Source organism: Ovis aries, chromosome 5 (genome assembly GCF_016772045.2).
Source record: "Ovis aries strain OAR_USU_Benz2616 breed Rambouillet chromosome 5, ARS-UI_Ramb_v3.0, whole genome shotgun sequence".
Classification (NCBI taxonomy): Eukaryota; Metazoa; Chordata; class Mammalia; order Artiodactyla; family Bovidae; genus Ovis; species Ovis aries.
Window position 1 is genome coordinate 23424425 of NC_056058.1, and position 27046 is coordinate 23451470.

The window sequence follows — 27046 nt, forward strand, 5'->3', positions numbered from 1 at the left end:
GCAAATGGGAAATGTTCTGCAAACAAAAGAGACAAACTACTCTGATAGAACTGATACCAGTCCTGCCAGGGAGGGACTAAGCAGGTGATCGGTATGTGAATGTTCAGTGACTCTGACAGCTTGACCTCAGTCTGTGGTTCCCCCTCCCTGTAGATATCCGCATGGAGCAGTGTTACTTGAAGTGGGATGAGGACGAATGCATCCATCCTGTACCTGGGAAGTTCCGCATGGATGCCTGCTGCTGTGCGGTCGGAGCAGCTTGGGGCACCGAGTGTGAGGAGTGCCCCAAACTTGGCAGCAAAGAGTATGAGACCCTGTGCCCCCGGGGGCCTGGCTTTGCTAACAGAGGGGATGTCCTTACCGGGAGGCCGTTTTACAAAGGTAACTGTCAGCAGCGCATGGGTCCCTCCCCACTAAAGCTCACCTTCCATGTTCTCTGAGGCTTGATTTTGCTCTAAACGTTTGGTTCCCCCACTTTATTTTCTTTGTTAAAACATACAACCAGCCTATGGCCCAGGAGCATAAATCCCCTATTCAAGAGGGTACTGCAGAGAAGACACTGGGACAGCTGATAACACTTTTCTTATATCCTTCTACTGTACCACTGCTTTTCTCAGCATAGCCTGATGAGATGCAGCCCTGATGTTGCAAAAAGTTCTCTGTGCCCCCTAAATTTACAAAACAAACGGTCAGAAGTAAAGGGATCAGAACACTTCATTACAAATACAAACCCTTCCACAACTGAAACTTTCTGTGTGGCATCAGTGTAATCACTTACAACTTTAACACCACCCCCCATTCTCACTTGAGTACATGAATTTCCATCAAGGTAGGTTCTTCACGTAAAACGATGGACCTCCTCTTTTGTTTCGACCAGCTCTACATTCCGACTCTGTTCTGCTTGTAGATATCAATGAGTGCAAAGCGTTTCCCGGGATGTGCACCTATGGAAAGTGCAGGAATACGATCGGGAGCTTCAAGTGCCGTTGCAATAGTGGCTTTGCCCTGGACATGGAGGAAAGGAACTGTACAGGTAAGACTGTTCTTCTGTTGTATTAGGCAAACCTGGCTCTCTCTCTTCTGCTGTTTTGAAAGTACTGCTCTATGTATACATACGTCCCCTCCCTCTGAAGCCTCCCTCCCACCCACCGCCCCATCCCACCTCTCTAGTTCATCACAGAGCGCGGAGCTGAGCTCCCTGTGCCATGCAGCAGCTTCCCACTAGCTTTATTCTACGCATGATAGGGTGTATATGTTAATGCTACTCTCTGAATTCATCCCACCCTCTCCTTTCCCATTGTAGCCTTGTGCACTTTTGAATGCTGTTCTCCCTTCTTCTGCCGCGTATATATATATATGTATACACACACACACACACACACAATGTCACACAGTCCCAGTGTGGTCCTCAGTACCCCTCACCACTCTGAATCTGGAAGGCACATCAGAATTTCTTGAGTGTGTCTCTGTGTGTGTGTGTGTGTGTGTGTGTGTGTGTATAACCTCTTGGAAAACACCTTTGCTAAGTTCAAAAGTTATTTCTCTTGGTGCCTATTCTCCTTGATCTCTGGTCAAACCTTCTCTGTGGTTTTTGTCTCTCTTTCTTTTCATGCTGTTTCCCTCTTTCCATTGTCCTGTCATGACTCTGATGTTCCTTTTCTAATCTTCACAGATTCTTCTTGCCTTTGGCATTTTCCAGAGTCCTCTGGTCTCTCCACATCCTGCCTCTCAGAATTGCGTTTGCCACCATGACTTTTTAGATGGCCTCTGTCGAGCTGACTCCAAGGGGCTGTTTCTAGCCCTCTGTTCCTCCCGAGTTCCACTCTCAAATTTCTGACTTTCATCTAGACAGTTTCTTTTTTCATCTCCCCTTGTCCCACCCTGCTTTCTCTGTCTAGGGTCTTCTTTACATGGATTAATATTATCTTTTCACTTGGGTTTGAAACCTAAGACTTAATTTTGACCCCTTCCTCTCCCAACAGACAAGTGACAAGGTTTTGTATATTATCCCATCAAAATGACTGTTTCGTTTCAAGTATTTCTTCTATACTATTCCTGTTGCAGGTTCAGCTCTTCAGGACACAGACTCTGAGCAGAGAATATTATTAGGAATTGATTTTGGAGTCAGTGACTTGGGGAGGAAGGGAAAGGAAGCAGAAGGGGTTTAAAAGAAAAGTTAGGTTGTGATGCAGTCCCATTGTGGTCCTCAGCACCCTCAATGGTGAAGCTCTGCATCTTTCTGGAAGGCACATCAGAATTGTCTTGAATTAGGGCATAGGGCCTTAGTGTTGACGTAGCTGCGTGATGAATATTTGGGTACATCCACCCAGAGGAGGCTGTGATTGTGGGGAGCTGAGGTTTCTCCTGAAGGTAGCCCCCACCTTGGGACTTTCTGGCAGCCACAGTCCCACAAGTGGAGGGCAAGGACGTGTGAATACTTCCTTCCTAAAGCAAGATCTGGGCAGCATATCACAGTCTCTACTACATTGCAGATTCCTCCAGCATCTTTCACCCCCCACCCCAAAACCTCCCCCAGTCAGATCCTTCAATTTTACACCCATCAGGTTTTTCATGCTAAAAAGCAGGGCTTGGTTTGTGTAACTTCCCACAGAGCAACTTCCATTGACTCAGACCACCCTAGACCTGGATAAAGAAGCTTCTCCAGTTCTGACTGCTCTGTTTTTGGCGAGAAGTCAGCCACATCATTTAATGACTCTGAAACCTGCCTTGTTTAAATTGTTCAAGAGAGAAATTTATTAACAGCACTGTGGTGGCTGTGAGCTATAGTGTGAAAGGACAGCGGGACATGGGTGGGGCTGCCCTTCTTCATAGCACAAAAGGCCCGTCTACTGCTCCCCACGTTGTCACCATAGTCACCATACCTGTCTTGCCTATGCTTGGATTCATCATCAGCCTCTCTGTAACTCACTGTTCTCTGAAGTGCATTAATTTTCTTTACCTAGGCATCTTATCTCTTGACTTTCTATTTGTTCTACACTTTTAAAGTTAGAATTTCTGTGCAAACCTTCCAGGATCAATTCAAAAGTCATCTCCTTCAGAATACTAATTATTAACAGAGAATAGCTTATTATATGTATAGCACTCTCTATAAGACAAAGAAATGTCAATTCACTTACTCCTATGAGATAGGTTCTAATACATGCCCCATTTTACAGATAAACAAACAAAGGCACAGAGAAATTAAATGATTTTCCCAAGACCCTACACTCAGAAAATGACAATAGTGGGGTTTGTGTCCAGCTCTCTGGTTCCAGAGTTCAAAATCTGCACCACGCAGCTCCTACCACATCACAGCAGCCAGAATTTGTCCCTCCTCTGCCATTGAACTTGTTCTGTGTTTCCATATGGTTCTCATAGATAAAAAAATAAGGTTATTAGCGTGCACATTGTTTACCTGCTTAATTGAATCAGCTGATTTTGTTAAGACTTTTGTTCAAAAGAAAGTACCTGGATTTTCAGTATATATGTCCTGCAATTGGGAAAATCAATAGAGGAAAAACCGAAAGCTGGGAGAAAGCTGGGACTGAGACCACCCTCTGCCCAAGGAAACATGTGCAAATAAGCTATTTATAAATCCTGTGAGAGAAAAACTTAAAACTTAAAATTCACCAAAATAAACATATGCTGACAATAACATTTTCCCCCCACTGTGACAAAAGTGGTTAAACAAGTCATATTTTCTTAATCATATTTTGTAGATATGACTGCTCTGTTGAAAATCTTGATTTTAGGAATGGGAGATTTCTCACAGAATCCTGTTTTTGAGAACACATGTGCTACTATTAAAGATTCTTATTCACCATACTGTATAAAAAATGACAAACACAAAAGCCCATCATTGTCCTTTGTTTTCAATGTTAAAAATCAGATCAGTAGGCTCTTCCATCTGAATATTACACAAAAGCGCAATTGGAGCATGTTCCGTGACCCTGCCATAAATGTGTGTTCTCTGGCTCACGGTTCAGTAGTTACATCCACCTCTGAAGCTGTCCCTGGGGCCAGCCCAGCCACCCCTGCTCCGAGGCAGCAGCCCCCACAGGCCCCCAGCAGGGGTGGACACGGCTAGTGCCTCAGAACTAGCGTGGCCTTTGGGTTGTGCATGGGAGCCCATCTATGTGGAGACTGCTTCCTCGTTTGCCTCCTGCCTTGGTCCTCTCATACCACAGTTGCTTGTTTCATCCTTCTGTTACCATTTCTAAACCATAAAGAGAAATCCACAATTTCAGAGTTCTTAAAGGCAAAAAGACAGCACCTGCCCGTTGGCTGCGACAGTTTTGGCAGTTGGGGAAAGGAATGTGCCTGCAGCCCTGTCCCCATCTAGGGGATCTCCTGAAAACACATCCTCCTCCTTAGAAGGCCAAATCTCTCTGTTCCTTAACACCTCTTTATCTCACTCTGGTTTTTTTGAATTTCTTTTAAACCCTGTGGATTAGACATTGACGAGTGCAGGATTTCTCCTGACCTCTGTGGGAGCGGCATCTGTGTCAACACGCCGGGCAGCTTTGAGTGCGAGTGCTTCGAAGGCTACGAGAGTGGGTTCATGATGATGAAGAACTGCATGGGTAAGCCGCTCTGGTTTGGAAACAGGTCTAGCACAGACTCGTTAGCGCGACTTTGGCTTGTCTCAGAGCTGTTAACAGTGTGCTTGGCAAGGAGCTAAATGTCAGTCAGGAAATCTGCTCCTCTCTAACTCTTAGGGAGCCCCAGCCTCTTGGCGCCTTAATGGTAGTGAGATATTGAGACTGAGTTCTGTTTATTTATAGAATCTGAAATCACCACAGAGTAACTACTGAGCAGGAGTTCACTTAAAATGTATGGCGTTGGTGTTGACCCTAAAAATTTATTGATTGTTATGAGAATCCCATGTTCTTTTCCTGACATTACACAAGCTCTTGGCATTGCCCACCTTTTAGCCCAGTGTTTCATGTTTAGCAACTTTTAGGACTCCCCTCATGGGATATACAAAGTGATCAGTCTAAGATTTTTCTATCACCTTGATGAGAGATAGAGACATATGATGTCTGGAGTTTAGACTGATGGAAAGCAGGCACTGTTTATTTTTACCTCTTGTGAGGCTGGTCATTTCATGCAAGTAAGTGCCTTGAGAGCTCACTGTCTTTCAAAGGAGAACGTGATACTTAAATCTGCTAATCATAGAGAAAGTGAGGAGAACCTGATCCCATCTTGCGTTAACCCAGCTCCTCCATTTGAATCACCATGACTCAGATAATGAACCTTTCTCCCAGTCTGTGTCCTGAACAGCTTTTCCTCAGAGTTCTTTAATGGCTCTCACGTTTTTACCTTTCAGACATTGACGAATGTGAACGTAACCCTCTCCTTTGTAGGGGTGGCACCTGTGTGAACACTGAGGGCAGCTTTCAGTGTGACTGCCCACTGGGACACGAGCTGTCGCCATCACGTGAGGACTGTGTGGGTACGTTTGTCTCCTCAGCACATAAACCCTCCCAGTTCAACCTGGAAAGATCATAAAGATCAGAGGTTTTTCTAGTGAAAACCTAGCTGATTACAGTTTGGGAGTTCAGAGTCCACACGTCTGGGATCAGGCTGTGTGTCTTTAGAGAATGCTTTGGTGATACACTCAGATGAATGGCATTACCCCTGCTCCCCTCTTTTTTGTTACAAGCATTCTGGAAGGGACCTGCCCTGTGTCAGGCCTTGGAGTTCCCTCCTCTGGGTCGCCTGGGGTGGGACGGCAGCTTCTGTTGGAAGGGCTGCTCCCTGACAGTTCGCCTATGAGCACACCTGTGCCCAGAATCCACCCTATGCCCTGTGTCTGCGATCACAGGATCTGCTCACCTGGGTGTGAGCACATGCGCTCCCTTCGGCCTGCTCCTCACAGAAGCCCTGAGGCTTTCCTGGCCCTGAGCTCAGCAGGGAACCAGGTGCGATAAGAGAAGACCCCCCCGCTGGTCCTGAAGCATTCCACAGGCTTTAAAACTTTAGCCAGGAAACGTTTTCTTTACAGGAAATCTTTCTCAAAGGTGTAAGCAAATAAAACAGTTTAAAATAAAACAGATCCCACACTCCCAAATAAAAGCATTTGAACACATCCCGGTCTACACGTGTCTGTTTATAACCCATATTTATATCACTGAGCTAATGATTAGGTGAATCTTAAATCATAGACCAGACATTTTATTTACTTTTAAACTTTTAATGTTTTTTACTGAAGGAAAGAGTCTTTAAATTTTATAGAGCTTTACAATTTTTAAAAGTTTTGCATATGTGCTTTCATATAATCCCGTTAACTCTTTTTTTTTTTACCCCATCCCTATTTTGCCCCTCCCCTCTTTCTTCTCCCTACTGCTAACCACTAGTGTGTTCTCTGTATCTATGAGTCTGCTTCATTTTGCAGTTATTATAAAAAGGTGAATTTAAAGGTTTAAAATATTTTAAATTCCACATTAATAATAGTACAAAAAGGTATTTCACACAGATAATTACAGAATATTTATTCATATTTGTGATACTAGTGACTCAGATCTGTTTCTTTTGCTAATTAATTTTCATATTTTTTATGACTGGATTTTATAGCTGAAAAAGTTTCCCTCAATGTTATAATGTACATTTATAAGATACGTATTTTTGCATGTTCAGTAAAATATTTCATGACTATGAACATAAATCTATCACATCATCCTCGTGATCTTGAGAATTCAAAGTGAATTTCTTGTTATGTCTGATTTTTTTCCTGGATCGTGTTTGACAAGTAACATGTTTAAGGAGTGTCTCTCTACCATTCTCTTGTTCTTCTATTTTTGCATTAGTAGTACTAGCTTCTTCCACAGATCTTTTCAGTTTTTTTTAAAGATACCTGCCCACCTTATGATAGTTAGCTTATTTAAAAGCAGTCAATATAATCTGTAAGCCACCTGTCCAGGCTTACTAAACACAATGCCATGAAAACTTGAAAAATGAGGGCCCTGTTTCCAGCCTGTCTGTTTTGTGGAACCAGCCGTCTTCCCTCCAGAACCATCATGTTATTTAGACAAGTGACCATCCTGTTAGGACCAGCTGAGCATGCAAATTCATGTATTAAGTATCATCCAGCTTTATTTCTGGCATGTGCTAAGTGGATGGAGTCTAGCCTCATGTGGATATTTAAATTTGATTAAAATTAAATAACATTAAAAATTCAGTTCCTTAGTCCTACTCTCCATGTTTCAAGCACTCAGTAACAGCTACACATGGGGCAGCATGGATGTGAAACAGTTCCATTAACATAGAAACTTCCACCGGACAGCGCTGTTGTAGATAAAACTAAGAGAAATATAGATTGCAGCATTTGCTTTGAATTTCCCCAGGAAATCATCTCTCTTCCCCCTGAAGTATTGGTAAATAAAACCCTTTGGATAATGATAAAGCCCATTGCTCCAATGCAGCATATTCTTGATAGTTTAAAATGATGTTGTGATTTCATAAACGTTAATTCTGTGTATCTTTTTATAGATATTAATGAATGCTCTCTGAGTGACAATTTGTGTAGAAATGGGAAATGTGTAAACATGATTGGAACTTATCAGTGCTCCTGCAATCCTGGGTACCAGGCCACGCCAGATCGGCAGGGCTGTACAGGTAAGGACGCCAAGTGGATCTGGAGCTTGTATTTCTCAAGTCAGCCTAGGAATGCTTCTGGTACTGAATATATAGTGACGCCAATGGGGGTCCTCCGTCCTAAAAGTGAACCTTAAGTATGGGGGCAGATCTCTAAGATGCCATGGTTTGGTGGTTTTGCAGAGGAACCTCTGCTTTTAGCCTAGAAAACGTCCTATATCTCTGTCTATATATATTTCATTTTACATTGTGTTTCTGAGTTATTTAATCATAGGTTACTAGAGCTAAATAAATGTCAAATGAAACACTGTCTAAAAGGAAATGAACTAAGAAAAACTAATGGTACAGTGATAAATCGGCATGAATGGTGGGGAGAAAAATCCGAAACTATTTAAGCTTTATCTGTTTAAAAAGAAAAACTCTCTTTGAAAAAAAGGGTGGGGAGTAGCTCTGACAAGTAACGCGGTGGTGATGTTTTCACAGATATTGATGAGTGCATGATAATGAATGGAGGCTGTGACACGCAGTGCACTAATGCGGAAGGAAGCTACGAATGTAGCTGCAGTGAAGGGTATGCCCTGATGCCAGATGGGAGGTCTTGCGCAGGTACGGAAGGAAAATACACAGACTTTGTGTGCATGTGTGTGTCTGGTTAATTTACAAATCTGGCTCCAGATATTTTGAGTGGAACTGGATGGAAAAAAGGATACGTGAGCTTAATAAAAGCCATTCTTGTTTTCATTTAATGTTGATTTTGTGTCATCAGATATTGATGAATGTGAAAATAATCCTGATATCTGTGATGGTGGGCAGTGTACCAACATTCCTGGAGAGTACCGTTGTCTGTGTTATGATGGCTTCATGGCTTCCATGGACATGAAAACGTGCATTGGTGGGTATCATGCAAGCAGGGTAAATATTTATGTACAGTACGCACACACACATATATACACATAAGAAGAAGAGGCTTTTTTGGTTATTTTTAAAATTCAAACCATTGTATTAGAAGGTATAAAAGTGGAAAAGAAGAATTGTTTGAAAGAAAAGCCTTAAAGACAGAATATTTATCTGCAGTACTGGGTCCTGCAGATATTAGACATTCTATTTGAAATTTTCTTTGTATATCTCAATATTATTCTATTCAGTTTTAAAAATAGCTAGTTAATCTATAGAATGAATAAATATTAACCATGGTGTTGAAAATTCTCTAGACGTGAATGAGTGTGACTTAAATTCCAACATCTGCATGTTCGGGGAATGTGAGAACACCAAGGGATCCTTCATCTGCCACTGTCAGCTGGGGTATTCGGTGAAGAAAGGGACCACAGGATGCACAGGTAGGGGTCAAGCTCGTGTGCCCTGTGTTCCAGCTTCTTGCATTTCGGAGGCTAACCTGCAAAATCGTTTGTTCCCTGGAATGTCTTGCACTTTCGCCACACCAGGTTGTAGCAGTAATGTGATGAGAAACTGGCCCAGAGCACATGTGATGTGTTTAGTTCTTCTCTGTGGTAGATGCGCACGATCTGAGCCACCGAGCTGCGGACCTCACTGTGAACGGGCGTGGACACAGAGTGGGAGGATGGGTGTAGACTGTGGCCCCCGTGGTTCTCATGTGCTCTTCGGGCAGCGTTCACTTTCTTAATAAACCTGCTGCCCCATCAGGAGACATACGTAAAGAAGGAGCACCAAAAGACTGGGGGAATCTCAGCTGTTGCTGGGTTTCGCAGTGCTTTTAAAACTAACTCCGATCATAGATCGGAGATCTTAGAAAATTAATCTAAACTTTACATTTAGACTCTTTTTCTTCCTTTCTTTCCCTCATCTTTTTCTTTCTTCTTTTCTCCTCTCTTTCCATTAGCTTTTGCCTTCTTTTCTCCCTACCCAAATTTACTCTTTCTGCCTTTGTTCTTGGTTCATTCCACCCACTTTCTCTCTTATTCTCTCTCTCTACTAAATAGTTTCAGCCTTTTAAAAGAGGGGAGGGGGGTTGAAGTCCCAAGGTTGGTTCTTTGTGCCAGATGTCCATCACTGCTCAAGGTTCTTGTGGGTATGTTTTGCTCAAGCCAAGTGGTAGGTGACTTAGACTGTAGCTCAGACCTTCCTTAAGCCCTACACCTCCAGGAAACAGCAAGTAAGGCAAGAACTCTGCATGTTCATATATGTATATGTGTACACACACAACATACACAAGGCACTATGTACATATACTGATAAGCATCTGGTCGTTTTCCAGATAACATTTCCAGGGAATATTTTTGTATACTGTGGCTGGCGATTTCCTTCAGGGAAGGCCTTGTTTGACTTGGATCACGCACTTCCAGGTTCTGTTGGAGTCTATAAACATATTAAAAATTAATGAGGTTAACATTTTCTCTGTGTTTGCTTTCAAATTTTGCCTGCACAGACATATCTTGAAAGTAGAATTACTTAGGTTGTCTCTTATCTTCTTCATATTCACTACGGTTTCTCAGATGTGGATGAGTGTGAAATTGGTGCCCACAACTGTGACATGCATGCCTCGTGTCTAAACGTCCCAGGAAGCTTCAAATGTAGCTGCAGAGAAGGCTGGGTTGGAAATGGCATCAAATGTATTGGTGAGTAGTTTGCAAATGTAAATAAGCTTTGCTAAGACACAAAATTCCTAGAGGCTGTTCTTTGCACAGTTGTTAACCCACATACTTGAATAGGAACATGCCTCTTATTTTCATTTATTCTCTTGGAAAATCAAAGGCTGTATTTCATTGCAAGATAATTCCTGTCCAAGAGTTCCCTTTAGCCTTGGTATAAGTGATCAAATTACAACAATATGCCTTGGCATCTGCATTTTAATGTGTTGTTGTTCAGTAAGTTATTTGATGTGCAGCCAGAAATCCAAACAGCTGTAGGATGAAAAATGACTCATACATTTTTTCAGTTTTTTCCTAGGGTAATCATAAGATATAAAACCCAGTGAAATAAATGAAGGGGATGTAAAGGTTTTGTTTTTTTTTTTTTTTCCTTTTCCAGATAACCCAAGTCTGTAATAACTGATTGATAGCAAGCTTCTTAATAGGAAATAGAATTCTTCTTCCAGGGAAACCTAAATGTTTTGGATTCCAAGAGGCCAGATTAGAAGGAGAATGGGAAGACAGTTGCCATTCTCCAGGTTTTACGGTTCTTGACCAGAGGCTAGGAAGTCCTTTATAGCTGTGAGGCAGGGAACTGGATTTTACTCTTGGTATCATTCATACTGCTGCTTGGTATGCTCAGTGTTTTACGTGCCTTAACAATAAAGTGTGTTCCAACATATAAGAATTATCCAGCTCAATTCAAAATACCAATCAAAGCAGGTGAAACTGGCCTCCCCACAATTCCTCATCAAAACCCGATAAGCCTGCGTCGAGGACTCAGTGATGGTTTTAAAATCTCTTATTAAAAACAAATCAGTTTATCTGAATGTACTTTCTTATCCACTCAGTTGTTTTATACTTGTCAAATGTTTGTAGCTGACTAGAATTTGAACCATCATAGTTTCTAAACAACGTTGCTAAGGAACATTCCATCATGGCATCATTAAGTCCACTAGCTCCCTACCCTAGTCTGGACATCTTTCTATCATTAATCCAATGACTTTTCAGCCATATCCCCATGCCCGTTATTTGTTTACTGTTTTTCTAGCCTTTTCTAGCCTCCTTTTTTTGTGCTTCTTGTCCATCTGTCACTTTGGCCAACTATTGGAAAATAGCCTGCCTTCAATACAAGGGGTTTAACCACGTCCAGGCACCAGATCCGGCTGTTTCTTTCCAGCTCCATCCCCCTCCCCTTGTTGCAGCTGTTCTGGGCTCAGTCTCCCCAGCCGCCTCCTCTCTGTTAGTTGCTAAAGACCTCCTCATGAGTTTGCTCCCTCCCCCTCTGGTTCTCCTGCAATCCATTCTCCACATAGCAGCCAGACCAATTTCTTAAACCATGGGTCTGATTTCTTCATAATTGTCATTTTAGCCCATTGAATTCAGGATTAAATACAGCTTCCTTAACATGGTTTAGAAGCCCTTGTGTCTCTCCTGCTTCACCTTTCATTATCCTGAGTCTCCTACATTGTGCTTTATCACTCTGACCTCCTTTAATTATTGTCACACCAAGCGCTTTTCCTTCTCAGTGTCTTTATATGAGCTGTTCCCTCTGCAGGGAAGACCCATCCCTACTCTTCTTTAGCAGGTCAACTCTTGCTCATCCTTCAGGTGCTAAGTTAACTAAAAATAATTTGTCAGTGGGACCTTCCTAATTCCTGCATTCCAAGTTAGACTCCTATTCTTATTTCCTCATATTTCTTCATGGTACATGTATAACGGTGTTTAATTTAATTTTCTGTGTTTAGCACGTGTCTTTTCCATTAGACTAGGGGCTCCATGAGCTTCCCTGGCAGCTCAGTCTGTAAAGAATCCGCCTGCCAATTCAGGAGATCCAAGGAAGGTGGATTCCATCCCTGGGTTGGGAAGATCCCCTGGAGGAGGAAAGGGCAACCCACTCCAGTATCCTTGCCAGGAAAATTCCACGGAGAGAGGAGCCTGACAGGCTACAGTCCATGGGGTCACAAAGAAGTCGGACAGAACTTCGTGACTAAACCAGGGGCTCTGTGAGGTCAAGAATCATATCTTGGTTTCCTCATCTATAAAATGAACTTGAAAACTTGATGGTAATTGTCCTGCTCTGAAGTTCAGTATTATCTTGAAAATTACCCACATTTTTAGTGATAAAGTATCCAATGATAAAATTCACCCTAAGTAGAAATCAGAAGGAAATCTAGCCTTGGTTTTCTTTTAAACATAATCCTAGTTGATTAGATAGCTCAAAAAACACTTGAACTAATTATTTTGGTCCATGTTTGTAGCATGAACGTTTTGGCTCATAGATCGGAGATCTTAGAAAATTAGAACTTTGACTTTGCCAGTGAACTAAAACATATTCCATTCGGCCACTTTACATTTAAATTAAGATAAATGAAAATCTTTCTGGGTGTTTAAATATTCCATCTTCATTTCTGAACTTTACTGCTGTGTTCTCTTGACATGCAGATCTGGACGAATGTTCTAATGGAACTCACCAGTGCAGCATAAATGCTCAATGTGTTAATACCCCAGGCTCCTACCGATGTGCCTGCTCCGAAGGGTTCACTGGAGATGGATTTACCTGCTCAGGTGGGTGAGGTCCTGATTTTCACAGAGCACTGTGTATGTTTTTGTCATTGGAAGAAAACTGTGGTTAAAGGAGGTTGAAATTACTACCTCTGTTTTTACACTTGACTTGTAGGTGAATGTGTATTTTTGCTTACATTAAACACAAAAACTGGGAAATTTTTACAAATAATAGCTTTTATTACTATTATGTGGTCTTAATGACTGTCATTTCCTTTTATTCATTAAGTAACACGATGGCCAATGGCAGGTTCTGATTCAGACCACCTGGATTCAGACCTTGCCTATGCTGCTTACTGGCTGTGTAGCCTTAAGCAAGTTACCTAGCCTGTGTGTCCTTAGTTTCCCCATTTTGGAATGGACATGGTGACAGTCATGATAATAATACTATTTCCCCCTTTTTTTTAATATCACCGAATGAGCGACATATGGGAAAACTATTCAGCTTCTTAAAATCTGTGACCTACCCAATCACAGTTATTTATTGTGTTTATAAAAATCTCAGTTTATCGTATGGTTTTGAAAGGATTAAATGGAATGATATCAGTAAAGAGCTCAGAAACATGCATCATAAGAGCTCAGTAAATGTGACTAAATTCATATTATATTCTTTGCGGATAAAACATCCACTCATTAGATTCATGTAAAAGGCTAGAATCATCTTGCTGGACATAAAGAACAATACTTTTCAGCTTGAAAGATAGGTGTTTCTCAGTTTAATGTACTTATATTTAACCCCAAATTAAAAGATAATTTTTTGTTATGATTATTACGTCAAGAACTCAGACTTAAAATTCTCTAATGCCTCTTTAAGAAAACATGTGTATTCAGTTGTAAAGCTTTCTTACTTTTAAACCTTGGGTGCTGCGTCTTTCTCAGCATGTCTGTGCACTGTGGTGTGAAGGCAAGGGCCTGGCCTTGGAGTCAGACACAGCTGGACTCAGACCCTGGCTCAGCCGCACATTCGCTTACTGTGACTCCCGCGGCTCCTTCGGCTACTCTTAGCCTCGGGTCCTTCCTCTCCTAAACCTCACAGGGTTGGTGAACTAAACGAAAACATGCATGTCAGGCAACTCGCGCACTCCCTGGCAAGTGTTAGGCCCTCAATAAACATTAGTTTCTGCCCTTAACCCCTTTTTCCATGTGATAGAGTCAAATAAATTGTCTTTAAGATCTATGAATAAGGCTCATTGGTGTAATTAAAATAAGAATGAGATTCTTCTTTGTGTAATTAAAATTTAATGAGATTGTAATGGCATGCAAGAAACTTCCCTCATTCCCATAGAGTGTCCCTGCTTTACTTAAAAATGCTTGAATTAATGAAAGAAAGAGTTGTTCACTTTAACTCTAATGTTTTCAAATGAGTTAATGCCATTTTAAGGTTAATTCCAGTGTTCTTGGCTATCTCTAAATGATGTTGCTATAACACTGATGCATCAAATTAGCCTTAAAGAGAACGGAGACAGATGGGAGAGACATCTCATACCTCATTCCTCCTGTTTATCCTGATGGCATTGCGTGTTATAGATTAAACAGCTTTACTGTCCAGCGATATACCTTTATTTAGGTGTGTATGGATAATTGTTTGATGTTAATGAACACTAACTCAGGCCAGTGAGATTGGTTTAGTTATGGAACAGAAAAAAAAAAAAAAAATGTGTCAGGAGATTTGGAACTTAATAGAGATGTAATTTGCTCCTTCAACAGATGTTGATGAATGTGCAGAAAACATAAATCTCTGTGAGAATGGACAGTGCCTCAACGTCCCAGGCGCATATCGCTGCGAGTGTGAGATGGGCTTCACGCCAGCCTCAGACAGCAGGTCCTGCCAAGGTGGGTCACCAGGATTCCAACTCATTTCCAAGTGGGATCAACTGCAAGAAATGAAACCACAAAAAGGGCTGGCACGGGCTCCACCTGGAAGCAGAATACACAGCACATGCTCCACATATAAAAGTCATTTGTTTAAGCATGGATTATTTTGCCGAATGAATAATGATGAAGGCGGCTTTCATCTCTTATGAAGTTTTCCTGGCCAAGAGCCAATAGTTGGAACTTTGGCTTATTCAAATTTTTTTAACTATTTCTTTTTTTTTTTTAACTTTTTCTTTTGTTTTTAATCACTAAATGATGACATGTGGATAAACTGTTCAGCTTTTAAAATATGATACATTATGTACCTCAATCACTGCTATGTAATGTGTTTGTCAAAATCTAGGTAGCTCATTTGTGGCGTTACCTTCTTACCTGAGTCGGCTATCTGCATGTCTGGGACTGGAGGTCCTCTTCAGGGACTCATCAAGAACTGTACCTTTTGCTGAATAGTCATGTCTCCTTCCTATAAGTTATGACATCACCCCCTTTCCTGGAAATGGGACTTTGTAACTAGTGTGATATCTTTCCAAGTAAAAGAAGTTGAATTTTCTTTTACATTAGAGACTCAATTCACATTGCATTGAGTTTGGGTCATCACTGTGTTCTTAAGAGTACATTAAAATGTAAATAAAGAAAGGAGAGGACTGAAAATGATTCATATGCCATAAGGTTTTTAACAAAATTAGTGATTCATAAAAAACCTTAAAAAAATAACTCAGGCTGGCTGCCAGGCAAAGATTTTTAAATGAAACCAGATTATAGGCTTTCCCTACGTGAGTATCTAGTCAAATGAACAAAAATAGTAAATGCCAGCTCACACACACACACACACACACACTTCACCAACCAAATGAAAATTATACAGTCTGGGGCAGCTTGAACTAGAGCCTGACTCTGCCCCACCACCAGAAGTATCACTGAAGAGAGAAAGTGTGTGTAAAAGATCATGGAATTTTCCATAAATATCTACCAATTTGGATCGAATCAGAACAAGAGAATGAGTAGTAGGCTCTAGGAAAATACTAGAAACTGAAAGCATTTGTGCTTCTACTTTGACCTGCTAGGTTGAGCAGAATCTAAACCATTTTATACAGAGCAGCTGTGGAATGAACTTTATTTTTTTCTTAGTCCTGCTTCTTGCTAAGCATTGAAGCCAGTTAGTAGAAACTGTGAGTCAGTATGGTCATGGAATTACATGATTTATTATGCACGTCAGCTAGACAAGAATTGGTGGGAAAAGGAACAAGTTAGCCGTATCCAGAGACTTTTGCCAACATAAAATTTCAAAATTAATCCTTTATACTTAAGACAACATTTGCCCTTCATAGTTCTACTCCATTATCTGTGGCCTAGGCCCTTCTAAAACTTTTCCCAGAACCTCCCCCAAGATGATACTAAATAGTTTCTATTTACTGTACTTCCTTCCTGTGTTGGCTTTCCCAAAATATGTCATTTCCATGTAGAGAAATCCCAATTGCCAGGGCGTCTGAGAGTGGCACACACATAGCTCACCCTCTGCTCCAGTTAGATAGATGTCAGCTTTTGAGATCCGCAAAATATAATTCTGTGGTTCTGCCTGTTTCTCCTTTGTTTTGTTGTTTCTTTTTCTATGAGATCTGGCATGTCTAGACAGTTTATCCTGAGTTACTACTTTAGTTTCTTGACATTTTTCCATCTTACTATAAATTAATGCCCCTCTGAATTAATCCTCTGATCAACATTGTCCACTCAGCATCTACCTCTAATTTCTATAGAGTTTAAAAGTTTGCTAGAGTTGGCCATTTCTCAGTATTCTTCACCAAAATGGAAGTGTACAAAACCTGTAGGAACCTCCTCAGGGACAGGTTAGGACTCCCATCAGGTAGAGTGAACCAAAGACAGAGCATTTCTTATGATGTCTGAAGAGAGATCAGGGGTCAGGTTCATCAACAAAGAGCACGCAGAGCCTAGCAGAGGTCTTCCCATCCATGTTTCTCATCTTCCCCCACCTTATGAAACTCTGGGCCACAGAGCAGAAGCTTTAGTGAAACCCATACCCCAAGCTATCTTCCAAAGAAATCCCAAGATTAAAACAGAAGGGAGGATGTCAAGAAGTTCCATCTAAACTGTATGGGAGTACAGTTGACCTTTGAATAATGTGGGGGCTGGTAACGCCTACCCTCAGCTCGGTGGGCAATCGTGTACAACTTGTAGTCGGCCCTTGGTGTTCCCCGTTCCTCTGTTTTCATGGATCCACATATTTAACCAACCTCAGATAGTGTACTACATACGCTGCAATATTTACTACTGTGAAAAAAAAGCCATGTTTAAATAGACACATGCAGTTCAAACCTATGTTGTTCAAGCACCAACTGTATATAAAAACTCTCAAAAGAGCTGACCAAGTAAAGTGTAAGTAAACTGAAACAACAGCTACTATGCTGTTATTTCTATGGAAATAACAACAAAAGAAGAACATACAAAAAACATAAATAATCAGTTCAGAGTAGAAGAAAATTAGTCAAGGAACAAGGGCAGATTCCATGTAGGTATGTTGTACCATAGATAATCGTAATAAAAATGTGATTGCACAAGTTCAAAGTAATTATAAGAACAGAAAAGACATTGCAGAATCAGGGGAAACAAAGGAAAAACACGGGCCAATCGAGGAAAATAAGAGAACTATTAAATAGACACAGCAAAGAAGAGAGGAGATGAAAATGTAATTACCAATGAGATAAATTACAGTGAAAAAAGAGGGGGAAATAAATTAAGAAAAGACAAAGGCCGTAAGCTTAAGTATAATGGGTGTTTCTGAAGTGAAGAGTTCCTAAAAGCTGAATGGAAAAACATATTGAACAACTAAACATTTTTCTAAAATAGAAGAAAGAACTGAATATACAGGAAGGGGTAAATCATAAGACAAATTGTAAGCTTTATTGTATTTGTCGGCTTAAGTCATAGAGATTCTTCAAACTCCAGATAGAGAAGGCAAGCCTTGAACAGGACAACCAAATACACACTAGAATACTGGCCTCCCAGTTATAAGAACACATGTGACAAGAATATTATACCTCAGAGTTAGTTAATCATATAGACAATGGACATATTCTGACATGTGAAATAATTCAGAAAGCAAGCACGTATGGGCTCTCCTTTCTTGTCTTGGTGGAAGAAAACAACACAACTTATCAGCAGTGAAACAACCAATCAAGAAATATAAATGGGGAGGGGGGAAGCAGTAATTGAGGAAGTGACAATAAAAACATTATTGATTTTAAAGAATTAGTACTAAATTCTTTAGAGATTATGGTAAATGGCATGAGCATTTAAAAAGTGAGAATAATACGAATAATAAAAATGAGTTGGAAGCATATATATATTCATGCTAATTTTAATCATCATTAGAATCTACTGTCTTAAAATTTTACTATCTTAAAATCATTTGAATTTAACATAAAGCCAAAAGGTGACAAGGTTTTAGTATTTTTCATCAATTCTTTATGTTAGTATTTCAGAAGCTACTGACATAATGAAAAATTGATTTGATGCTTGAAAATGGTTCACTCTCTCTGAATATGCATTGAGAAATATCAGTTTTGGGAATATTGTTCATCCAATTATGATAAGTCTGGATAGAAGCATTTTTGAGTGATTTTTGTTTTTGCTGTCTTATTTTCTGTGTTGTTTCCTATCTTTTCTGTTTCTTATCAATACTTTTCTATATTGTTCAAATTTCTGAATATGCATCAATTTTATAAAAAGAAGACATATTCTTTTAAAAAACCTTATTTCACACTTTTTCATCATTCCAGTGGAAGTTATTTGTAATAAAATTCATTTAAAAGTAAAATGCATACACATAGGGCTGATAATACAATTACATTTACATTTACAGCTTAATGCAACTCAGTTATAAACTAACTTAATGAGTCTTTACCCATTTATGTAAAAAGAATAACTTTATTGACCCAACACAAGTAAAGACAACTTGCATCTCAGTTGAACTTCTAAACACAGTTTGAATCATACTTTAAATATAAGATAATTGAAATGCTTTATTTTAGCTATCATGAAAGACCCTTTTATACTTAAGATACAACTGTCTTGAGACAGCATTTTAGAATGTCTTGTCTAGTCTCGCCTGAAATGGCATGCCTGGTCTGCATTCTCAGAATATGAGGTTATTTGTGTACAAAAATGTCCATCCTCTTCCTATGAGTAAAAATACAGATTATTTCTACAGCTGGACAGGCATACATATGCCTTCATTTTCATATGAATGAGGAGTAATAACTTCTCATTTATTTTGAGTTAAAGCTTCATGGAAGACTTTATAACCTAAATTTATGACTTCAGGCCAACAGAGATGTTTTAATGAAATTGAAGGAATGTGGGGCAATGATGATCTTATTACACACTACTGGGGAAAAAATTCTTTTCCTCTTTATAACTGACCTTATTAAAACAGGTCAGATTACAGAATAAAAAAGTTTAAATAAGTTAAACTTAAATAATTTAAAAAATACATTTCATATTTAAAATGTTATATATTTTACATGTTGTAGATATTTCTAAAACATCTGAAGTTTTCATTATTGCAATCTTTGAATTTATTTTTATTTTTCATTTTTTATAATCTTATTCCCTTCGCATGTTTGTACTTAATTAAAAAAAAAATGTTTAAGCCCCAGGCCCATTTTTTCTTAAGTAATTTACAACCCAAGACAGTTAAAATACTGTCAATAAAATGAAATAATATCCTTTTGTCTCTGCTCCATCTGAATGTTAGTTGGTTGCTGTTTACATGACATCCCTGGTCAAAGTAAAAGAAAATTTTTTGCTCCATAAAAACGTCTGAGGAGATGGAATAATTTATTAATGTCATCCAGTAAGTTGAAATCTTTATAATCAAGAGATTACTATTTTTTTTAATCTCCAGATATTGATGAATGCTCCTTCCAAAATATTTGTGTCTTTGGAACATGTAATAATTTGCCTGGAATGTTTCATTGTATCTGTGATGATGGTTATGAATTGGACAGAACAGGAGGGAACTGTACAGGTATGGCCAGTTAAGGGCTGAATTGTATTCTTATTAATTGAAAAGAACGCTTTGTGCTAGACATAAAAGTTCCCCAAATTTCTGCTTAGCCTGCTATGCTTCAGGTTATGCATTTTTTTTTTGAAAAAGGAAATTACATTCTGATACATTTATTTCTAACTGTGAGATTGATTTATTGTAAACAGCTTAATTTTAAATATTCAACATGAAATTAGTAAAATATCTCTGTATATATTTATGATGTCCACATATGTGTACAGTTATACATATATTTAAGTTTAATTCAAGCAAGAAATGATAGCATGGTTTCCTTCAGAATTGCAACATTTCAATATTATTTCTTTATTTATTTATTAAAGATATTAAATGATACCATCATGAATACTGTCTGATTGATATATGGAAACTGCTCTAGGTGTATACAAGGATTTCATTGTACTGAGTCCCTCCTAAAGAGTTTTAGTCTACTGACGTTCAGAATTTCCACCAAATCCTTCGAAACAGCAGTATGCACAAGGAAAGTAAAGATGTTGATGTGGGCATTCTAAATGTTTTTCCTAGATATTGATGAGTGTGCAGATCCAATAAACTGTGTGAACGGCTTGTGTGTCAACACTCCCGGTCGCTATGAGTGTAACTGTCCACCCGATTTCCAGCTGAACCCCACCGGTGTGGGGTGTGTTGGTAAGTAAAAGCAATATAAAACCAACAGATAGAAGCGCATAGAGTTAAATACCTCTACTCTCTTGATAATGAACTGTAATATGGGCATTTGCTACAGTTAACTTAAAGTAGTACTCCTTTACCTTAAGTAAACTAGATTGCCAAAATACATGGTCACTATTATTCTGCTAATCTTCCAGGTCATATTTTGAAACAGGAATTTTTGAGACATCTAGTCCCACATCCTCCTCTCACAGACTTGGGAACCACGGCCCTAGAGGTGCAGTCACTTGTTTTAAGGTCGCAGAGCTTGCAAATGGCAGAGCTGAAGCAGTGTCCCCAAATTGTCTGGCTACCTGTCCCATGTATTGACCAGGACAGATGCCTTTGAAATGTGGACTCAGTTTTACAAAATGAATATGTTTCAGGTTCATGCATGACAGTTGACAAGGCAAGCAATTAATGGTATTTATACCATTAGTTATATAATTCTTCAAAACCAAGGGGAAAAAACCTGTATTTCTATAGGTATAAGAAAAACTTGTCTTCCTGTAGGTATGAGAAAAACCTATATTTATATAGGTATATATTTCTTCAAAACCAAGAAAATATGGAATAAAATTTGTTAGTTATTAAATTCCCATTAAAAATTTTAATAAGGTTGTTTGTGCTTTTTTCTTCTGCAAATTATTTTCAAAATTACTTACAAATATGAAAAGTAAAAAGGTTTGTTGGATGCAGATGGCAGATAACAGTGACTGTTTTTCCTAAGAGGAGAACCAGCAGTTCCTCTTGAGGCTCTTTATATCAAAGAAAGTAATATCATCACAGGCCCATCCAGAAACATAAGGAAACATGTTCAGTGCCTCGTTATTTGTGGTGGCAAGAATTTAGAAACCAGTTTTGGAGAATGGGTTGATTAAAAAAGAACGGCAGTTGGGCACTGTGGACTTGACAGTATGTTATAAAGATAGAATGAGGCAAATGACAAAATACCATTCACAGAAATTTAAAATGTGCACAAAAAAAAAAAAAACCCAAAATACAAGTGTTGCAACAGCACAGACCATAAAAAGTAATATTAAGCACTTTGAAATGTTTGAGTAGGGGAAGAGGAAGGAGATGGAGAGCAGGGATAAAAGGGAAAGAGTGGTAGGGAGGAAAGAAAGGGAGAATGAATGAATACAAGCCTAGTAAGAGCAGAACCTTGAGTTAGCACTTCTGTCAGCACCTGAGATTCGGCAACAAAAATAAAACTTAAAAGAATTGAGAAAAGAAAGTGAAAGAATGAAAAGCAGCCCAAGTGGTTATAATGTGCAGCTGGAGATGAAGACTCCTTGGTAGACTGTAAAGAACTTTGGCTTGTACTCTGATTTGAGATGGGACGCCATGGGAAGTGGCCTGACCCCAGGTAATGCTTCTGAAGGAAGCTATGGTAGGAAAAATAGACTGTAGGTGGGTCAGGAGATGACTTAGAAATGGTTGCAGTAGTCCAGGTGAGGGGTGACGGTGGCTTGAACTCAGTCAGGTTGCAGTGATGTTGTAAGTGGTAAGCAGTGGTAAGTCATCAGATTCCAGGTGTATTTTGAAGGTAGTGATGACAGATCTTATGAACTGGATTGAATAAGGAGTCAAAGTTTGACTCCAAAGTTTAGAGCCTGAGCAGTTTTAAAAAATGAGTTTTCTGTTTATTGAAAATGCAAAAAAAGCCTGGGAGAGGATTGGAGCAGGTTTTTTATGTGGAGGCAAGAGTATCAAGTGTTTGACTTTAGACACGGTAACTTTAAAATAGCTCTTAGATACTTGCTGCTGCTACTGCTGCTAAGCCGCTTCAGTCGTGTCCGACTCTGTGCAACCCCATAGACGGCTGCTTACCAGGCTTCCCCGTCCCTGGGATTCTCCAAGCAAGAATACTGGAGTGGGTTGCTATTTCCTTCTCCAAAGCGTGAAAGTGAAGTCGGTCAGTTGTGTCCGACTCTTAGCGACTCCATGGACTGCAGCCTACCCAGGCTCCTCCGACCATGGGATTTTCCAGGCAAGAGTACTGGAGTGGGTTGCCATTATCTTCTCTGCTTAGATACCTAAGAGGAGAAATAAAATGCTAGGCACTTGGAAGAAGGATCTGGAGTTCAGGGGAGAGGTGAAAGATGGAACCACAAATTTGATCATGTTTAGGGTGATGGAACTAATGAGGTGATCTAGATGGTACTCATAGATACAAGAAGAAGTTTGAGAGTCACTTATTCTCTTAAATATCCTTTCTAAACTTGTTACAGACTGACTCTTCCAAAATTTGCAAAGCTTGATGTGCAAATTGAAACGAAACTTTAGGAGAATAGAGATTATGGGAAGGAGAGGAAGGAGGTTGCATTATCACCATTTTCTGTAATAGGATACATTGCTTTAACTGATACTGGATTTCATTTCCTTTGTTGATAAACTCATGATATAGACTGATTGATTATTAGGAAACATTTTTTTTGCATTCATTTTATTAAAGGTCCAGAATGTCCCAGGTGAGTAATTGCTTACTCTCTTTAGCCCATGAACTATATGGATGTCTAAACACGGGAAATTATTGTAATTGATTTAATTCCTACAACTTGGAAAAACTGTAAAGCAAGTGATGATTTTGTGCAGGGAGTTAATGTACAGAATTTGAATTTCATCGTTTAAGTGACCGTTCTCCAAAATGACATTCTTACTACTGCAAGGTCCATTGTAAACTCCCGTGTTGCTCCGCAGACAACCGCGTGGGCAACTGCTACCTGAAGTTTGGTCCTCGGGGCGACGGGAGCCTGTCCTGCAACACTGAGATTGGGGTGGGCGTCAGCCGCTCCTCCTGCTGCTGCTCTCTGGGGAAGGCCTGGGGGAACCCCTGCGAGACCTGCCCCCCTGTCAATAGCAGTGAGTATGAAGCTGAGGAAGAGGACAGGGACCCTCTGGGAGCTGAAGACTAGCTGCCGAATTCTTCTGGTGCTGGGGACAGGGGAGGAAGTGAGAGTCCAAACTTTGAATCGGGACTACTTTCAGTGATTATGCTAAAACCAGCCAAGAAACCTTCATATAAAAGGAATCTGAATTCCTCTCTTCTTGTTTTTCTTGATATGATGAAAAGAGAAAACAATTTTTAACCACAATCCACTATGAAGGATGATAATATCAGTTCTCCCTGGTATCACAGATAAAGGCCATTCCTGCTTCTTTTCCAGAGTTGTTTTAGTTGAGGTTCATAGATGCGTTGTATTCCTCAAGTCCAGCCAGGTTATATCTTAAATGGAAATGTGTGTCCTGATATGAGCATAGGTGAAACTCAACATTGTTGAATCTTTGAGTTTTCATTTTACTAGCCTAAAAAAGTTGTTGATATAAATTTTCTGAAGGTAGTTTTTTCTTTAATTAAAAACAAATGGGTTTTGTTATTTTACTTTGCAATTTATGAAGTAATGATCTTATTTCAAGTAGAATGTTAATATACTTTTAAGGATACTGTTTGAAAAGGCACCTAGGAAAACACAGATACACCCTTTAGGATATGTGCTTTGAGCTTGGCAGTTGTTAAGTGCTAATTCATTGTCTCAGCCACTTGCACACAGGTGATCAAATTTCTTTTTCTTTCCCTCATTTTGTAGCTGAATATTACACTTTGTGTCCTGGAGGTGAAGGCTTCAGACCTAACCCCATTACAATCATCTTAGAAGGTGAGTAGACCTCTGATGGCACCAGATTTAAACAAGAGCTTACTTTAGAGAAAAGCTGGTAGAAAAGTTAGAACAGTCCAGACAAGATAATTTTGCAAAATTACAGGTAGACAGTTGCCAGTTTGCTGAAAAATCATCCATAAGTCAGAAAGACTTGATCCATTGCAGTTGTGTGTGATTGTTCTGCAGGGAAGCTCTTTTTATAATTATCCCCAACTTTCACCATTGTTAGATTTAGGTATTGCTCTTTTCAGATTATAGCAGAGTTCCATGACTAAGCCGGGGGAATTCATGATCACAATAAACCTCCTGTGTTAAGTGTGCATTCTCTTGGACGCATGGACGTCTGCAGGTCTTACAGTACCACACAACTGAAAGCCCTCAGAGTGGCTCTCGTCTTTCATGATAGTATCTGAGCTGTCTCCCTTTTTGCAGATATTGATGAATGCCAGGAGTTACCAGGACTCTGCCAGGGTGGAAACTGTATTAACACTTTCGGTAGCTTCCAGTGTGAGTGCCCTCAAGGCTACTACCTCAGCGAGGAAACGCGCATCTGTGAAGGTGAGATGAATTCATACCTAAAAGTTATTAGTGCTATTTAAAATAAAATTACTGGTCAGGTCTGGAGAAAAGAGTCCATCTTCAAGGTTTATCAAGGGATATGAGGAGACTGGTTCACAGTTTTTTTTCTTTTCGGTCAGTGCTTCTAAGTTGTATAATGATGCATGCATGCCAAGTCACTTCAGCTGTGTCTGACTCTTTGTGACCCCATCGACTGTGGCCGACCAGACTCCTCTGTCCACGGGGATTCACCAGACAAGAATACTGGAGTGGGCTGCCATGCCCTCCTCCAAAGGTTCTTCTTGACCCAGTAACTGAACCTGGTTCTCCTGCCTTGCAGGCAGATTCTTTACTATCTGAGCCACCAGGGAAGCCCTGTATGATGATAGCTAAATTAATTTACAGATTATTTGCAGCAATTTACTATTATTGTTCTCTGAGTAAATGGGTTGATGATAGAGGGAGAGAGCTGAAATAGTATGAAAGCATTCAATATAAGTTATTAACTCATATTTTAACTTTATATTTTATATAGAAAAATATGTATGTTTGAGTGGGACCATTAGGTTAATACTTTCAGTAACTTTTTAATGTTGAACAACAGCATATGAAACAGTTCAAAGGTTATGCAGATGCCTTTCTTGGTTCCATCCCCCACTTCTCATGTGGCAGTGTAATCATCCCTGAGGGGCCTGGTCTTCCCACTAGACTGGGAGCGTCTTGAAGCAAGGGGCACATCCAATTCATCTCTATAGCTATAAGTTCTAGCTTACAGTAGAATCTCAGTATTTATTTATGGAATGAATGAATGAATGCTTCTAAAAATAAACATTAAACAAGTAGTGTAATTATTTCCATTATAACTTTTCTATTGGAACATTTTAGATAAGCGCATCTGGAAGAAATATGCTTTAATAAGGAGAATAACCAGAAACTGTGCTACTTCTAGAATCTCTGAACGGGTGTTAATTTGAAAGGAGCTATAAAGAAAAAGGCATTTCTAAGTGCCTTCAATTTAAAACTGGCACTAAAATTTGATTTCAGTGACGTAAGAGGAAAGTAGCTTTAAAGCAATTCCATCTGAAGAGTATGAAATTTCAGTTTAAAAATATAGGCACCATTGAAGTTATTTTTTTGCCACTTTGGATTAATTTATTTTGATCACCTTTATTTTTAAATGTTAGATTTTTATTTTTTTGAAGAAGGGCATATTGTATGTGACATAAATGCATGTTGGGGGTGTTTCCTATGTAATTGCTTTAAATTCTAAATTTAATAAAAAGTAAGATGAATTCTATAAAAATTAAAATTGAGGGACTCAGCCATATGCTTTGTTCAGTTGTTTAAGTCCCGTAAATTCATGGGGAAAATATTTACTAATTAATGGATATTCTCGCATCCCATAGATATCGATGAGTGTTTTGCACATCCTGGTGTGTGTGGGCCTGGGACCTGCTACAACACCCTGGGCAATTACACCTGCATTTGCCCACCTGAATACATGCAGGTCAATGGAGGCCACAACTGCATGGGTAGGTAAAGCTCGGAAGTTGATGAGGTCACTGTTGCTGGCTTCCTGGCCATCAGTTATGTAGGAGGCAAACGTGTCATAATTATTCAGAAAGTTTGGAAGTTAAATCTCTATGAATAGTAAAGTATTTCAAAGTCTTATAAACTTATGGCTGTGTATCAGATTTTTAATATATTTTGGCTACATAATTACATGTTATAAAGCATGAGTCTGAGGTAGAAAATTTCAACAAATGTTGTAATTATATATTCTTAAATACTTTTATTTTCCATTCATATAAATTGAACATTGTTTTACAAATAAGAGAACATTCAAAATCTAATATGTAATGCTTTTTAAATTAAATGCATTTGAATAGAGAAATATCTATTAACTTTGTCCCCCCAAGAGAATTAAAAGTAAAATCCCTTACTTAAAAACAGGAAAGACGCTTAACTAAAAATGACTTGTGTTCAACTTAAAGAATTATTTTAAGATACTTCCACATGACCATGAAAATTTTCAGAGTTAGTCGAGGCATTTTAGTGTCTCCAGGTGTATGGGGTTTATTAGTAGCTGCTGGCTGGCAGGATGGGTTGGCATTTTTGTTTTTCTCTATGTAGACATGAGAAAAAGCTTCTGCTACCGGAGCTATAATGGAACCACTTGTGAGAATGAGTTGCCTTTTAATGTGACAAAGAGGATGTGCTGCTGCACATACAATGTGGGCAAAGCCTGGAACAAACCTTGTGAACCGTGCCCAACACCAGGAACAGGTAAGCATGCAGCACCTGCCTCTGCAGGCAGCCAGGTCAGTGACACGGGGAGGCATGTAACACTAGAGTGAAAACACAGGTGCGAAACGCAGACATAGTTCTGAAAAGATCCAGGAATTCGTGTGCTTGGTTTCTCAGGCAGCCAGTCC

The 27046-nt window shown here is 39.5% G+C and overlaps 1 protein-coding gene across 1 annotated transcript in view; it reads left to right on the forward strand.

Annotated features, from left to right (window-relative positions):
* Nucleotides 1–27046, forward strand: part of FBN2 (fibrillin 2) — a 229160-nt gene that overhangs the window by 161157 nt on the left and 40957 nt on the right. The window contains exons 24-41 of the mRNA XM_004008653.5: nt 154–381; nt 908–1033; nt 4455–4583; nt 5330–5455; nt 7492–7617; nt 8080–8202; nt 8363–8488; nt 8808–8933; nt 10068–10190; nt 12648–12770; nt 14475–14600; nt 19564–19686; nt 20248–20370; nt 23095–23256; nt 23982–24050; nt 24486–24611; nt 26018–26143; nt 26745–26897. Of these exons, the coding sequence (XP_004008702.2) occupies nt 154–381; nt 908–1033; nt 4455–4583; nt 5330–5455; nt 7492–7617; nt 8080–8202; nt 8363–8488; nt 8808–8933; nt 10068–10190; nt 12648–12770; nt 14475–14600; nt 19564–19686; nt 20248–20370; nt 23095–23256; nt 23982–24050; nt 24486–24611; nt 26018–26143; nt 26745–26897 (2364 nt within the window). The remainder of the gene's footprint in view (nt 1–153; nt 382–907; nt 1034–4454; nt 4584–5329; nt 5456–7491; nt 7618–8079; nt 8203–8362; nt 8489–8807; nt 8934–10067; nt 10191–12647; nt 12771–14474; nt 14601–19563; nt 19687–20247; nt 20371–23094; nt 23257–23981; nt 24051–24485; nt 24612–26017; nt 26144–26744; nt 26898–27046) is intronic.